Consider the following 16,250-nt stretch of genomic DNA (forward strand, 5'->3'; position numbering starts at 1 on the left):
AGAACTGGGCTAGCATCTGGGATATGCGCTTATGCCGGAGACCCCTTTTAAAGTTCTTCATTATCTTTTATTAAACAATTGAGTTTACAACCTATTTTGTAAGATACACCACTGATCTTTATAGCCTAAGAGCTGTTCTTCTTTGATCTAAGTCGTCTCTGTGCTCAGGTAGGGCTTAATTTCTGAAACCTCTAATGCACTTCTTTAATTTAAATGTCTGTGGGCCCATTCATCCTGAGTGATCATAACCGTACTTCTCATGTCTGAAATTAAAGAGTTATGTTACACTCCTGAAGTATCAGTAGAGTGACCAAGCTCATTGAGTCCACATACTTGAGTAGCACCTGCCCGAGAAGAAGAGGGAAGAGAAATAAATAAAGTAAACACAGAAGCAAGATAAATTACATATGTGTCTAAGCACTGTAACGGTGGCTATGCCTAGGGAGAGTAACGGAGATTTGCTCATTTTTAGTTTCCAACTGGTGAATGGTGTGGACTATTGCAATGAAACATGTAATAGAAGATAGGCGAAATTATAAATTCTGGAAGTGAGCTCTAGAGAGTGATAGGTTTTAGGAGGTTAAAAGGCTGTTCTGTAGATATGTGAATAAACGATTGGACTTGTTCCATTCTCTGACATTCTTATTTCACATTTTCTTTCTTGCCAGTGTCAGAATCGTCCATCTCTGTTAGAGGCGGAGGCGATTGTGGCTCCCCTCTATGACCGCATGACGGAGTGTTGCTATGATCAGCCCATTGAGAGCTTCGACATCACAGCAAGGCCTGAGAAGGTGTTTGAGGTGGACGTCCTAGGCCAAGGCCGGGCAGCCATTGAGAAGGCTAACAAGGATCTTGGTAAGAAATCATGCGCCCCACAGTGGTGGATTGGGTAAAGGGTAACCTTTGAGGGCTCCCATGCAAATGAAGAAATAGTCGTGGATTTTGCTATGATGGCTTTCTTAGTCACATGAGCTGTGTAGCCCATGCACAGGATTTTGTGCGGTGGTGGAATGAGGCTCGGGTTAATGTGGTGGGGTCCCTGTGGATTGAATTAAATCTAGAGGGATGAAAGCAAGGCAGAGTTCAAGATAACAGATATGTAGGGGCAGGATCCTCCATGAATATTCTCATAACCTGATCTCATAATGGAAGTAGGTGTGCAAACGTAGCTTGTCCAAATAAGACCAAACAATTGGTTTGGCTTCTTTCCAGCTTTTCTGCTTTTTCAACTAAGTGATGAACTCCAAATCGTGTTAATTTACACCAATGATACTCGTGGCTTCGTTGTTACAAAGTAGGTCTGCAGACAATGATGTTAGTTTTTACTAACATTCCTTTGATAAAAAATACTCTATTACAACCTTTTAAATGCTCTGCTAGATATTCTGTTAAGACCCAGTAATAGACTGATCATGTTCCTTCTCTTCTTGCTTACTTACCACTTTCTTCTAACACCTTTTCTTCTTTGTGTTGTCATCTCTTTCCTCATAAGGTGTGCTCCTCTGGCTTTTTCTCATGTCATGATCTTCCAATTTTCCTTTCCTTTGTGGTCTAATCTCCATCCATCTTCATTCCCCTTCTCTATCCTTTGTCCCAATCTGACTTCTATCCACCTTCTATCCACCTTGGGTCTTTGCTGTCAGTGTTTCCCTTTTCCTTTCACCTTTGTTGTAGTTCTCATTGAATCCCTGTATTCTCTTCTTTCTCTTCTTTCTCTCCTCACATTTTTCCTTCTTCACGGGCCTTTTACCCATACACATTGCCTTATAATTTGCATCTCTTCTCTTTGAGGTTTTTTATCTATTTAGTCATGAGGCCTAAATTGTTGTCTTGGTGGTACCTAAAAGCATACACTTGTATCTGTTTTAGCAATGTAACCAAATAAGCCACAGTGCTTTTGGTACTATTTAATGCAGACTTACATTGCCCGACCCCCTCATGATTGAATGAACTTAGTGAAAGCGGGAGACCGAAATGTTGTGGGCTGATTGCTCTTCCTTACTGGAAACATTTCATAATTTATTATAATGAATAATTTTCAGATATTTGTTAAATAATTTGACTATTAGGGTATATTAGAACCTGAAAATACTGATGGAATGGAAGACTCATAAATGCTTACAATTTTGGCAATAAGCAATGATTAGTGAAATTGTTGTAGGTCTATTTAGATAATCACAATTGCAAGTAGTTTTCTGTTAAATCATTGTTCACATTTTACCAAACATTAATAGACACACTTTACACTTCAAGCATTCCAAGATGGCAGTCCGAGTAAAACATAGATTGAGTTTATGACTGAAGTTTTAGCCCTATCAGTCATTTCTGCAGCGCGATTCCCTCCAGTGAACCAGGTCATGTTCAGGCCCCTTTGCAGCTGTTGCAGAGAAATTAGAGGCAAGCCAAGAACATAGGAGAAAATGACCCACCCTAGGTTCAGGACAGGGCATGAGGAATTGGAAAGTAAATGCTGTCACTGTGGAGCGCCCAACGTGTGACAGTTCTCTCTGAGTACCATCAGTCTTGAGATAAATAACTGCAAATGCACAGAAGTAATCCTTCTACATCTTTGCTTCTACAATATCTAACAATATAGCTACTCACAATAGGCTTGCACCATCATTTGAACAGTTCAAGAAAGATCTGAAGTCCTATCTTTAAGAGGCATCTTTAATCCACTCTCTGCTTAAGTAACAGCCTGCCTTAGTTTATTCCAGATTCTCTTTTTTCTTATGCAGAGTAGCTTTCTAATTAAGGGGCACCAGAGCACATTTCCTGGCATACCAGCACACATTTTCTCCCAGGGGCATTATGGCAAATGAAGTGCATTTTGATAGAGATTTCTAGCCACAGATTCCTCACCTTTTAAATATTCCCCTGGAGTCATATTGGATCTGGAAACTTTATCAGCAGTACCTCTGCAAGGTGGTGCCTGCAGCTCCCCACTGACGCTGTTAACGCTGTGGAAATTATGTGGGGCCTATATAGGTACCACTCCTGCATGCTGATGTCAGTTCCTTTCTTTCTGCACCAGCAGGTGCGGATCTGGAGTGCCCTTCCTGTCTCTGAGAAATTGTACCCAAAAATATTTCCAATGTGTAAGGGATGTCACCCCCTAAAACTACAGATTTCAAGACCTGTAGGGACTGTCACAAGGAAAGGTCTCACGGACCCCACCAAGTATGCTTGTGGAACCTGGGGTCGAGTGCGACTCCAAGGCCCACACTGATTACGCGTCAGTGAAACTGAACACCATCAGGGAACACGAGGCAAAACTCTTATGTCGCTAAGCATCAAAAGAGTCAGCGCAGGGCCGCTCAACGTTGCGGTCCTCGTCCAGGGTTCATTCCTGAAATAGTCTGAGCAGCTCGAGAGGCCAGTCTTTATCACCCTTCAAGTCTTCAGGTGAATACAAAAAGAAACACAAGAAGTCGAAATGTGATTCCACTCCCTCGCGCCACTCTCATTCACATGAGCTGATGTGGAGGTGGCGCCACTCTTCTTGATCTCGCTACCGAAGTGGGCAGACTTCAGAGCCGATCTCGTGCCTTCACAATGCGAGTTTCCAGGGCCAAATGCCACGTCGTTTCAAATTGAAGCATTCAGGGTAGCCATTCTCCGGCTCTTCGGATCCTTACTGACTCCCTCTGGCGCGGTTCTGGGCGCCAAGGAGCGGCAAGACCCTCCATCTGTAGTATCACTATCTGGCTCATCCTCCGCTCTAGTTGGACAGTCCAATAACATCTTGCCTCCACTGTCTACCTGCTTCCGGAACCTGAGACATGTACTGGCATCACGGTCCTTGACAGCAGAGGACTTGATCGTTCTCTCCAATGTCGAGTTGGCACTGGTCCTACCTCGACCCACATCACGCCCGAATCCACCCAAAGCACCTCTTCTTCCATTAGGCATTACGACTCTTCAAGAAAGGCAGCCCACTTTGCACTCCCTCTTTGGCCGATTCTGACGCCTGCGGCCAGGGTGATGAGTTTGCTCAGCCCTACAATGATGAAGTGGTGCTGGGCCTTGCAGGAGGCTAGTGACCTCGATACCTCTCCAGAGACAGCCTTTTTCTCTTCCTGGGCCTGCCACAGAATAATTGGCTTCCTATGCTATGGTTATGCGTTGGGCAGTGAAAAGTCCACTATCTCTAGATCTCCAACATGGAGGTAAAAACTAATGTGCATACTGAGGTCCTTCAGTCTGGATAGACTTCTGCTGAGCCTCTATTCCCATGTAATGAGGCACTGACGGACACTATTAAGGGCCTGGGCCAAACATTGCTCTGAGCCCCTTGTCAACGCACAAATTGTCAGGCAATATCGCACTGGTCCAGGCGACCCTGCTTTCCTCACCCGACAGCTTTGTGGTTCAGGCTTCCATGAGTCGGTCTAAACTGAACACTTTTCCTACCACTCAACCTGACTGAGAATCTAAATGTGTGGAAACATTCAGCAAGAGGATCTTTACCTCCACCAGCCTGGCTCTCGGCTCTGTCAACTCCAGGTGCTTGTTCGACGTCAACTCCTCCCTGGTGTGCCAAACTACCTTCGCCCTGTCCTCGCCCAAGCTGTTAAGGATGTTCATAATGCAGTCAAGTTCACAATTTGTTGTGGCTTGAACACCACCAATTCCATTGAGCAAGTTATTGGCAGCATTGTTGCCATTCGCTGTCATGCATGGCCGCAATCTATTGGATTCTCTGGCGACGTCCAGTCATCCCTGATGGGCATGCCTGTGAACTAAATGTGCCTGTTAGGGGACAACGCTGATGCCTCTGTCTCTCGAGCAATTTAAAGAGTATGGCTACCGCTCACTTTCTGGGCCTGTCCACGCCTTCTCGCCAACAGCACCAGTTCAAATGCTCCTTTCACAGTTTTTGAGGCTGCACCCCTTACTACCAGCTTGACCAGGCCACCGGCAATTTCGGAGCCGAGGTGCCCACACAGCCAATGTTGGCGTGCCTCCCAGTCCACCCCTGCCACAGTCACACCTGCCAAACCTCCTTATTGCACCCTTAATGGAGCACAGCTACCCGGTGGGAGGTAGAATTCAGAAGTTCTTTTTGGGTGGGCAGGCGATCACTTGGGACAGGTATTTCCGGAAGATAATTAACAGAGGGTGTGCTCTCAAATCTTCTTTCTACCCCACGGCCTCTCTCTCCACCATCTCTGCAGTTTACAGCAGGAAGTGCGAGCCCTTTTAGGCAAAGGGGCTGTTGACAGGGTGCTGATGCCAGAAGTAGGGTGTGGTTGTTATTCCTGCTACTCTCTGGTGCCCAAGAAGGATTGAGCTTTCCTTCCAAAAGGAGACCTTCTAGATGCTCACCCTGACCCTGGATTGTCTCCCCTCGACCCTGGAGACTAGATGGTGGCATTGGACCTGCAGTACACGTATTATCATATTCCTGTCCTGCTGGGCCATTGTCGCTACCTGCCGTTCGTGGTGGGACAGGAGCATTTTCAGATCGTTGTGCTCCCCTTTGGTCTCACTTATCTCCTCTGGTGTTAACTAAAATGATGGAAGTGGTGGCAGCTTATCTTCAGATGTCTGTGGCACTAGTCTTCCACTACTTCAACGACTAGATATTGAAGCCTGGCTCACCCCCGGCAGTGGTCGGCCACCTCCAGACTACAGGGAATTTACCATCATCTTTGGGGCGTACCGTCAATGTGCTGAAGTAGCACACAACTCCTTTTCAGACACTCACTTTCATCTGGGCCAATCTGGACACAGCTGGTTTTATGCCTGTCTCCCGAAAAGTGTGTCCGGGACATCCAGGCTGTGATCCTGATTGGTCAACCTTGATCCTGGATTTTAGTGACATTGAATCAGAGGCTGCTGGACAAATGGCCTCCTGTATCCTCATGGTCGAGTATGCCAGGTGGGGTATGCAGGATCTGCAGTGTTATCTGAAGTCCCACTGGGCCCAGCATCAAGAGGACTTCCACAACCATGTTCACATTTTGGATGAGACTTCACAAGATCTGCATTGGTGGTTGCTGACCCGCGATTGGGTCCGCTGCAGACCCTGCTCCCTTCCGTACCTAGAGCTGACATGGGTGACGGATGCATCGCTTCTAGGTTGGGGCAGCCATTTGGGAGAGGTGGAGTTCAGAGGACTCTTGCGAAGTCCCAGCTCATATCAACCTTCTGGCGCTGAGGGCCAGCCACTTGACACTGAAAGCCTTCCTGCTGCTTGACTCAATCACCAAGGATTTTTCCTTTTGGTGAACCACCTGGCAGGATTGCGTGTGACGGACGAGTTCAGCCATTTGTTGCCTAGCGGACCACAATTTGTTGTTACACCCAGAGGTGGCGCAAGTTCTCTTCCAGTAATAGGGAGAACCTTGGGTCAATGTGTTTGCCACCGCCAAGAACGTGCAGTGCCAGCACTTCTGCGAGTCTTAAATTCCTAGATGTGTCTCACTCACACGTTCTACCACAAGTGTAAGTCTGGACTCCTGGGCTTCAGCATATGTCCTCTGCTCAGACTGCCCCTCTAGGAGAACCTGCTGTCACAGCAACAGGGCAGGGTTCTGCACCCGGGCCTTCACAATCTCCAACTTCATGCTTTGAGATTGAGCAGGAACAGCAGAACACCTTAGAACTTACTCCAGATGTGGTTGGTTATCTTCTTGGCAGCCAAGCATCCTTCATTGAAAACTATACACCTTTTGGGACAAATTTGTGTCTAGGTGCAGTCCATGCCAGAATTACCCCCTCCAGGCAAAGTTATCTGAAGTTCTTTTGTTTGTTTTCTCTCTTGCCAGGCAAGGCTTTGCTTTAGGCACAGTTAAGGAATCTCTTTCGGCCCTTTTGGCTTTCTTAGAGCTGCTAGATAGCCCTCATTCTTTAAGTCACCAGTTGTGATACAATTTCCAAAAGGGCTTCAACATATTTTTCCCCCTTCTCCCTTCATATTGCTGCATTGGGACATTAACCTGGTACTGACTAATCTTTTGTGCCATCCATTTAAGCTACTTCACTGCTGTTTCTTACGCGTTCTAACTTTTAAGACTGTGTTCCTCCTCGCCATCACTTCACCATGGTGAGTAAGGGAGCTTCAAGCATCTTTGTGTCCATCCACCATACATTATCTTCTTCCCAGACAAGCTGGTTCTGCGAACTCTGGCATCCTTCCTGCTTAAAGTTGTGACCCCATTCCATTTTGGTCAAACCATCACCCTTCTGGCGTTCTATGCACCTCCTCACTCCTCCAAGGAGGAGGAGAGACTCCATCGCTTGGACCCAAGAGAGTGCTTAGCTTATACATTGATCGTACCAAAAAATGACGGGTTGGTGATCAGGTCTTTATGGGGTTCTCTTGAGCAAAAAAGGCAAAGCAGTACAGAAGAGAAACATCCCCCACTGTATCGTGCTCTGCAAAAGCATATGCTAAACACTGGCCAAAAATCAGCCTCCTGAAGGACTTCGGGCACATTCTACTAGGGCCAAAGCTGCTGCCACTGTCTTAGCACATGTAGTCTCTGTCCTAGATATTAGTGAGTCAGGTACGTGGATCTCCTTCCATACGTTTGCGAAGCACTATTGTCTGGACAGTCGGGTTCAATGAGAAGAGCATTCTGCCCTCTCGGTCCTGAAGGACTTCCGGGTTTGAGTTCATTCAAAAACCCACCTCCAAATACCTACTGCGTTAGTATCTATTCAAAAGGTGAGGCATCTGCAGCTAGAAGTCTCTATCAGAAGAACAAGTTACCTACCTTCAGTAACGCTCTTTCTGGTAACGATTCTATGTAGCCACAGATTCCTCACTGATCCTCCCCTTTCTCTGATTCCACTCTGTTCATTAATAAGATCCCAAGCCTAGGAATCTTCACACTGTCTACCAGTTTGCTTTTGAGCTGCTGCGTTGGTGCGGACCATCTCAAAAGCAACTGATGTCAGCGTTTGGGAGTGCCGCCTATATAGACCTTGCACGTCACTTCTGGAGTGGAACACGTCACTTTGGGGCTGGAAGATGTCACCTTCTGACACGCAGAGGTCCTGCTCACAAAGTTCCAGATCCAGTCTGCCGCCTGGAAAATATTAGAAGGTTAGGAATCTGTGGTTAGATAGTCGCTACCAGAAAGAGTGTTACCAAAGGTAAGTAACTTGTTTGATAACTCTCTGTTCGAGGCATATGAGCTGCAGATTACACACTGTGCATAGATCGCCATCTGGTGTTGGGCCCGGATGTTTGCAGTTGTTTTTCTTCTTGGAAAGTCTTTGGAAGTCACAAGGTATGCGACTCCTCCTGTGGATCATACTGCGCATGGGCTTCGGCTCCATCCTCAGATTGTTTTTTTCCGCCATCGGGCTCGGATGTGTTCTTCGTGCTCCGGTTCCGAACCGTTTCCAGTTACATTTCTTCTAATCAGCGCGCAATCCTTCCCTTCCGCTGTATTGTTCTCGATCGCGATCTCACCACTCGACGCGACTCATCGATAGACTTCGATTCCAGGCGTCGACGCAGGCCTTCGGGCCTACCTCAGCTCCGGTCCTGACTCCTGGAAAGGACTCCATTTAAGAAGTGTCCTCGATATGGGTCCACATTTCCCCACACCGATCTCCATGAGGTGTGCAACCTCTGCCTCTCCCCAGAACACGAGGCTCGAGACGTGCAAATCCTTCCGGTCCAAGAAAACCATTCGAGACCGAAGAGCGAGGAGAACCATGGCACACGCGTCAACTGCAATCCCCGACGACCTCTTCGGAGAAGGCGTCGATGTTCCAGAGGACCAACACACAGATGAGGGCCTCGTCAGCGCATCCGAAGCCGACGACTCAGATGTCGAGGACATCACTCCGGCACAGAGGGGCGTGAGTACTAACATTGACCCCCACCCTCGACGGCATCGAAAAAGGCTCCGGTCACACCTTCGCCCTCGGGCCAAGGCACGACCAAAGACACTGCTTCACATACCTCGCTTTCAGGCCCGGCTAAGAAGCCCATCAAGCCTTCTGGCAGCTCGGCCTCAAGCCAGCCTGCCGTCCGTGTCGAGAAACACTCTGCACCGAAAAAGAAAATGGCTTCCTCCACGCCGTGCTCCACACCGAAGCACTCAGCGCCGGAAACAACCACTAGCTCCTCGGTACCGACACCATCTTCGGAACCGAGCAAAAAATCCAAAGCGATCGACACCCACACCTCGAAGCCGAAAGTCATCTCGGAACCGAGGAAACAACCGGACATTTCAAAACCACACAGTTCAAAACAACGAACTGATGACTCCAAGACTAAAAAACCTACGGCTCCCACACCTTCGGCGCCGACGGATCGGCCCCTCACAGAGGAACTGTTTAGGCCCGTTCCACTTAAAAAAACACTTATTAAAGACCCTAAAACTGGACATTTGATGCTCAGCATCAAAAAGAGACCGCTGGACAAGCCTTCCCCAGCTCCACCTCCAAAGAGAAGAGACTTTGCAACCTCCCCTTTGAGACTACCCTCACCCCCTCCTCCTTCATCTCCTCCACCACCCCCACCTCATCATTCCCCCACACCCTCTCCGGATGAGGATGATGACGATGTCTACGAATACATAGGGGAGGGACCCCATGACCAACCCACAGGGGACCCCACTCCTACAGGCTCCCCAGACCCATGGGACGACTACAACATCCCAGACGTCCCTAACATCCCGCAGGACGACCTTTACCCTTCAAGTCCGTCCCCCCCCCCGGAAGACACTATGGGGTTTAACCAACTGCTCCATAGGGCTGCACACTACCACGGAGTTGATCTCCATACAGACCCCGTGGAGGAGGACTTCCTCCTAGATACTTTTGATACCACACACAGGGCCACTTCCATTCTGCCCATGCTTAAAGGTGTTATCAAACACGCGCCAGAGGTCTTTAAAGACCCGGTCAGAGCCAGGGTCATCAACTCTCGCATCGTAAAGAAATATAAGGCCGCCCCTACAGACCCCACCTACATCAGAGGGCACGCACCACTAGACTCCCTTGTAGTCTCCACTGCAAGGAAACGTGCAAACTCCCAGGCATCAGGTGAGGCACCACCACCTGATAAAGAGTCCAAAGTCCTAGATGCCTCTGGCAAGCGATCTGCATCCCAGGCTGCCAACATATGGCGCATTGCAAATACACAAGCGCTTTTAGCGCGATATGACAGGGCACATTATGATGAGCTAGAAGCCATCATACAACACCTCCCTGACAAGTACAAGAATAGAGCCAACGAGCTAATCCAGGAGGGTAAAATCATCACCAACACCTCCATACGCTGCACCCTCGATGTTGCCGACACCGCCTCCAGGGCAATTAACACCAGCGTCGTCCTCCGTAGGCATGCCTGGCTATGGATTTCCGGGTTTAAACCAGAGGCGCAGGCTTCCATCCTCAACCACCCATTTGACCAAGAACATCTCTTTGGCCCAAACGTTGACGTTGCCCTTGAGAAAATGAAGAAGGACACCGATACAGCAAAGTCCATGGGAGCCTTACAGTCACACCCTCTTAGGCGTTCCTTTCGCCGTTCTTCCTTTCGAAGCACCTCTAGAGGCTACTCCTCTGACAGCGCCTCTACTTCCTATAAAGCCCCTACACAATCCACCTTCACTAGGGGTTACCAGAGAGGTGGCTATAGGGGTAACAACAATAAAGGCAGAGGCAAAAACAAATACCTCCCGCTCTGCCTCCACCCCTACCCAATGACTTCCCTTCACTCCCCCAGACCATCCCACTCCAGTCGGGGGCAGACTCCACAATTTCCTTCATGTCTGAACTACAATCACCTCAGACAAATGGGTAACACAAATAATTCGGTCAGGCTGCTGCCTCGAACTAAAATCAATCCCCCCAAACATTCCACCCAAACAACGCCCAATGTCACAGGAACATTCGTCACTTCTAAAGCAGGAGGTAATCTCCCTCCTACAAAAGAGTGCGATAGAACCAGTTCTTACCCACCAACAAAATATGGGAGTTTACTCCCTATATTTTCTCATACCAAAAAGGGACGACACTCTATGGCCCATCCTGGACCTCAGGCCCCTAAATCACTATATACACTCGGACCATTTCCACATGGTCACACTCCAGCAGGTACTTCCCCTGCTCTCCCAAAATGACTTCCTTGCCACCCTAGACCTCAAGGACGCCTATTTCCACATTCCCGTTCACACAGCTCACAGAAAGTTTCCCAGGTTTGTAGTGGACGGTCAACACTACCAATTCAAAGTGCTCCCATTCGGAGTCACCACAGCACCGCGAGTTTTTACCAAGTGCCTAGCAGTCGTGGCAGCACATCTGCGAAGACAACACATCCACGTCTTCCCATACCTGGACGACTGGCTAATAAGTCAGCTCATACAACCAGTGTGTACAACACACTCACGTCACTATACAGCTACTTCACGAACTGGGCTTCACAGTAAACCACACAAAGTCCCATCTGCAAGCGTCCCACATAAAACAATACCTAGGTGCCACTATAGACCCCTCAAGAGCGCTAGCCTATCCCAGTCCTGCCAGAATAGCAAACATTCAGGCCCTACGCGCCAAATTTCAGCCGGAACACTCTCTTCCAGCTCGAGTGTTCATGCAACTCATAGGAATGATGGCCTCTTGCATATTCATAGTACCTCATGCAAGACTCCAGATGCGTCCTCTCCAAGAGTGCTTAACGCGCCAATGGAATCAGGCCCAGGGTCAACTGACAGATCTGGTGTTGGTAGACGGTCGTGCCCATCGCTCTCTGCAGTGGTGGACCACCAAAAACCTTTCCAAAGGGCGACCGTTCCTGGAGCCTGTTCCTCAGATAGTACTGACAGCGGACACATCGCTCTCCGGCTGGGGAGCTCACCTACTACATCACACCATGCAGGGCAGGTGGACACCTCAACAAAAGTTGCTCCACATCAACTATCTAGAGCTACTAGCCATAGTCTTAACCCTAAAGGCATTTCAAACACCCATATCAGGCAAGGCCGTCCTAGTCCGCACGGACAACATGACAGCCATGTACTATATACAGAAACAAGGAGGCACACACTGTCCGCAGCTCTCTCAGCTAGCACAGAGCATATGGAGATGGGCCATACCCCCCAAAATCTTTCTCCTAGCCCAACATGTCCCAGGAGTCCAAAACACTATGGGCGATCTACTAAGCAGACAAACACAACAGATCCACGAGTGGGAACTCCATCCACAAGTTCTACACCCGTACTTTCAAATGTGGGGACATCCAGAGATAGACCTCTTCACCACCCACGAAAACGCCAAATGCCCAAGCTTCGCCGCCAGATATCCACACCCATTGTCCAAAGGCAATGCGATATGGATGAACTGGTCAGGCAAATTTGCGTACGCTTTTCCGCCTCTCCCACTCATTCCATTAGTGGTGTGCAAACTACAACAACACTCCCTTACTCTCATCCTAGTAGCTCCAACTTGGGCCAGCCAACCGTGGTACACCACACTGCTGGAACTATCTGTACTACCGCACCAAAAGTTACACCTCTCTCCACACCTCTTAATCCAGAACCATGGAGAGATCATGCACTCGGACCCAGCTCAGCTCAACCTTGCGATGTAGCTCCTGAAATCCTAGAATTCGGTTATTTAAATCTTCCCCCAGACTGTATGAACGTCGTTAGAGAAGCTAGACGACCTACCACTAGAGCTTGCTACACAGCCAAGTGGAAACGTTTTGTGGTTTATTGTCACAACAATAACTTAAATCCCTTAGTTATGGCCATTCAACACATCATAGGCTATTTATTACACCTACAAAGATGCAATCTAGCCTACACGTCTATTAGACTGCACCTTGCATTAATAGCAGCTTATCTACAAAACAGGCAACATCTGTCACTCTTTAGAGTACCTGCCATAAAAGCCTTCATGGAAGGCCTCAAACCAATAATTCCCCCCAGAGTGCCATCCTCATCTGTGTGGAACATAAACATCGTTCTCACCAGACTAATGGGGCCTCTCTTTGAACCTCTGCACAAACGTGAACTTCGATTCCTAACATGGAAAACTGCTCTTCTTGTAGCCATCTCTTCCCTCAGAAGAGTCAGTGAGATACAAGCACTCACCATTCAAGAACCCTTTCTGCAAATGCACCACAACAAAGTGGTTCTCCGCACTAATCCAAAATTCCTCCCTAAAGTCATTTCTCCCTTTCACCTAAACCAATCTGTGGAACTGCCCGTATTCTTTTCGCAGCCACAGACCATTGCAGAAAGAGCTCTCCACATATTAGATGTCAAACGAGCCTTACTCTACTACATCGAAAGAACTCAACCCTTTCGTAAGACCAAACAACTGTTCGTGTCTTTCTCACCACCACACAAAGGCAATCCCATCTCCAAGTCTGGGATAGCTAGGTGGATTGTTAAATGCATACAGATGTGCTACCACAAAGCAAAGCGAACACTAACTGTTCCCCCCCCCCAAAGCCCACTCTACACGTAAGATAGGGGCTTCCATGGTATTTTTAGGGAACATTCCCTTAGATGATCTCTGCAAAGCAGCTACATGGTCTACACCGCACACTTTCACTAAACACTATTGTGTAGATGTGCAAACTAAGCAACAAGCTAGTGTGGGTCAGGCTGTCCTCAAAACACTGTTTTAAACAACTGCAACAGATACTGGTGGTCGCCGCTAGGAGCGAGTACTGCTATATAATCTATGCACAGTGTGTAATCTGCAGCTCATTTGCCTCGAACGGCAAATGCTACTTACCAGTATGCATCTGTTCTTGGCATGTAGAGCTGCAGATCTACACACTCCCACCCGCCTCCCCGGCTACCTTTATCTGTTCCAGCTTTATCTTATTTAGATACAACACACATGGGCATCTTCACTACTTACTACTACGCTCCATCATTTCCCTGCTGGCGAAAAACAATCTGAGGATGGAGCCGAAGCCCATGCGCAGTATGATCCAAAGGAGGAGTCACATACCTCGTGACTTCCAAAGACTTTCCAAGAAGAAAAACAACTGCAAACATCCGGGCCCAACACCAGATGGCGATCTATGCACAGTGTGTAGATCTGCAGCTCTACATGCCAAGAACAGATGCATACTGGTAAGTAGCATTTGCCTTATGCACAAGTATTGATGTGTTCCCCATTGTTGCTGTAGCCAGTGCTGTATATCTCTAGACATGTGCGTCTGGATTATTGTCCTTCCTCAGCGGAGAGTAACACGTCAGTTTGAGGGCGCTTGGAAAAATTGCTTAAAGTCTTTTTAGATTATTTGGCAATCTTGGAGTGCAAGGACATCCACGGGGGCTCCTCAGCCAGTATTCCAAGGTGGAGTCAATAAATGGGGAGGGGCACACGCAGCCAAGCATGGCATCACACGTTTTCTCCCAGATTTTTTATGGTAAATGCGATGCTTGATAAGTCACTTCAGTTGAGTCACATTCATTAGCAGTGACGACCACTTAAAAATCTGTGAGTGGTACTTAACCTGAAAAGACTTTGAACAGCATTTCAAGACTCCCCATAACCATTGTGTTCCTCTGTGTTGATTTACAGCAATAATTCAGAAATACGTGTACATAAATATGCAACACTGGCTGCACCAAAAGGGGGGAGCACTTCAATATCTGTGGGTAAACTAAAATTACACCATGCACTACATTTGGAGCAACTCACCTGGGAGAAAATGGATGCTGGTATGCCAAACACTGAAACAGTCCAGTGGGTGACAGGGCAAAGATGGCCTTTCAAGTGCAGATGAAAACATCTTACTGCTATTGGGCTAACATGAACACTTCTTTAAAAACGAGCATTGGCAAAACCAATAGGTCTGGGTTTAATGTCTAATGCATGCAGTGTTCGAACATATGAGCGAGATACACGGGAGGGATGCAGGAGAAGGCGATAGAGAGTGCTATAGCTGTGAATTAGTCTCTCATGCAAGTTCAGTGAAAACACTGGAGTGGAGACAGAAGAATACCGAAGCAGCGAATAGCATTAAGTGAGAGAGGGAGACTCTACTGGGCCCATCCAAGACACGATTGACAATCTCTGTCTTATGGGTGAGGGGTTGGTAAAAGAAAGTTGATGGTTGAAAGGGGTGGACCCTAAGCTCACTCTGTATTTTAGCAGGAAGTCTGCTTGACAGCTGCAGCTTTAAAACCCAGATCTAACAAAAAGGGATTCTAAAAGACCTTGCATTCCACAACAATGAAATCAGCAGCCGCTGAATGCGCCTGAAGAAACACAAAAAGAGCTGTATGCTGACTCCCCTGTTTTGGTACCCAGTCTTTGGTGAGACGTTGCTACGCTTTGTGCTTTAAGTGAAGCACCCGCAACTCCTCTATGAAATGTCCTGCCTTGAACTGTTGTGACATGTGGTGCAGGTGCTACCCCGCGAACGCCTCCAGTGCCCCTGCATTTATCATCTTTCTCCCCATGATTCTAGAGCAGGCCAGTAGGCTTCCAGTAGCTCACAGGCTGCTTCTGAGTGCTGGTACTTAATTGCCTGTCACCTGATTTGAGATTATGCAGCTCCCCATTGGTTAAAGCAGCACTGTGAGGCCTGGGAAGATGGCAGTTCAGTGCACCCTCTTCTGAAAACTGTTAACTTTCTTTGTTCCTTTCTTCCTTTTTCTTTTTCTCCCATCTTTCTCTCCTCTTATCTTCACTTCAAATTTCTCTAATTCTGTTCTTTCTTGCTTTCCTCCCCCTTCATGCTCCATTCATTTATTTTTTCCTCTCCTTTCACTCTTTCTTTTATTCTTAATTTTGTATTTTTGTGTTTGAGGCATATGAGCTGCAGATTACACACTTTTACATAGATCGCCATCTGGTGTTGGGCCCGGATGTTTGCAGTTTGTTTTTCCTCCTGGAAAGTCCCTGGAAGTCACGAGGTCGGTGACTCCTCCTTTGGATCGTATTGCGCATGGGCTTCGGCTCCATCCTCAGATAGTTTTTTTCCGCCATCGGGCTCGGATGTGATCTTCGCGCTCCGGTTCCGAACAGCTTCCAGTTCGACCCCAATCGCTGTATTGTTTCGATCACGATCTCTGCAATCAACGCGCCTTCTCATCGACACAAACCTTCGGTTCCAGTCATCGACGGCGGCCTTCAGGCCTACCCAGGCTCCGGTCCCGGTTCATGAAAAGAACTCCATTTAAAAAGTGCCCTCGATGTGGGTCCAAATTTCCCCACACCGATCTTCATGAGGTATGCAACCTTTGCCTCTCCCCAGAACACGAGGCTCGAGACTGTCTGGCCTGTAAGTCTTTCCGATCCAAAAA

General features: G+C 47.8%; 1 protein-coding gene across 1 annotated transcript in view; it reads left to right on the forward strand.

Moving 5' to 3' along the window:
- The window catches only part of PFAS (phosphoribosylformylglycinamidine synthase), a 257,939-nt gene that overhangs the window by 56,734 nt on the left and 184,955 nt on the right, over positions 1-16,250 (forward strand). The window contains exon 5 of the mRNA XM_085618581.1: positions 669-855. Within this exon, the coding sequence (XP_085474707.1) occupies positions 669-855 (187 nt within the window). The remainder of the gene's footprint in view (positions 1-668; positions 856-16,250) is intronic.

This window comes from Triturus cristatus, chromosome 7 (assembly GCF_964204655.1).
Source record: "Triturus cristatus chromosome 7, aTriCri1.1, whole genome shotgun sequence".
Taxonomy (NCBI): domain Eukaryota; kingdom Metazoa; phylum Chordata; class Amphibia; order Caudata; family Salamandridae; genus Triturus; species Triturus cristatus.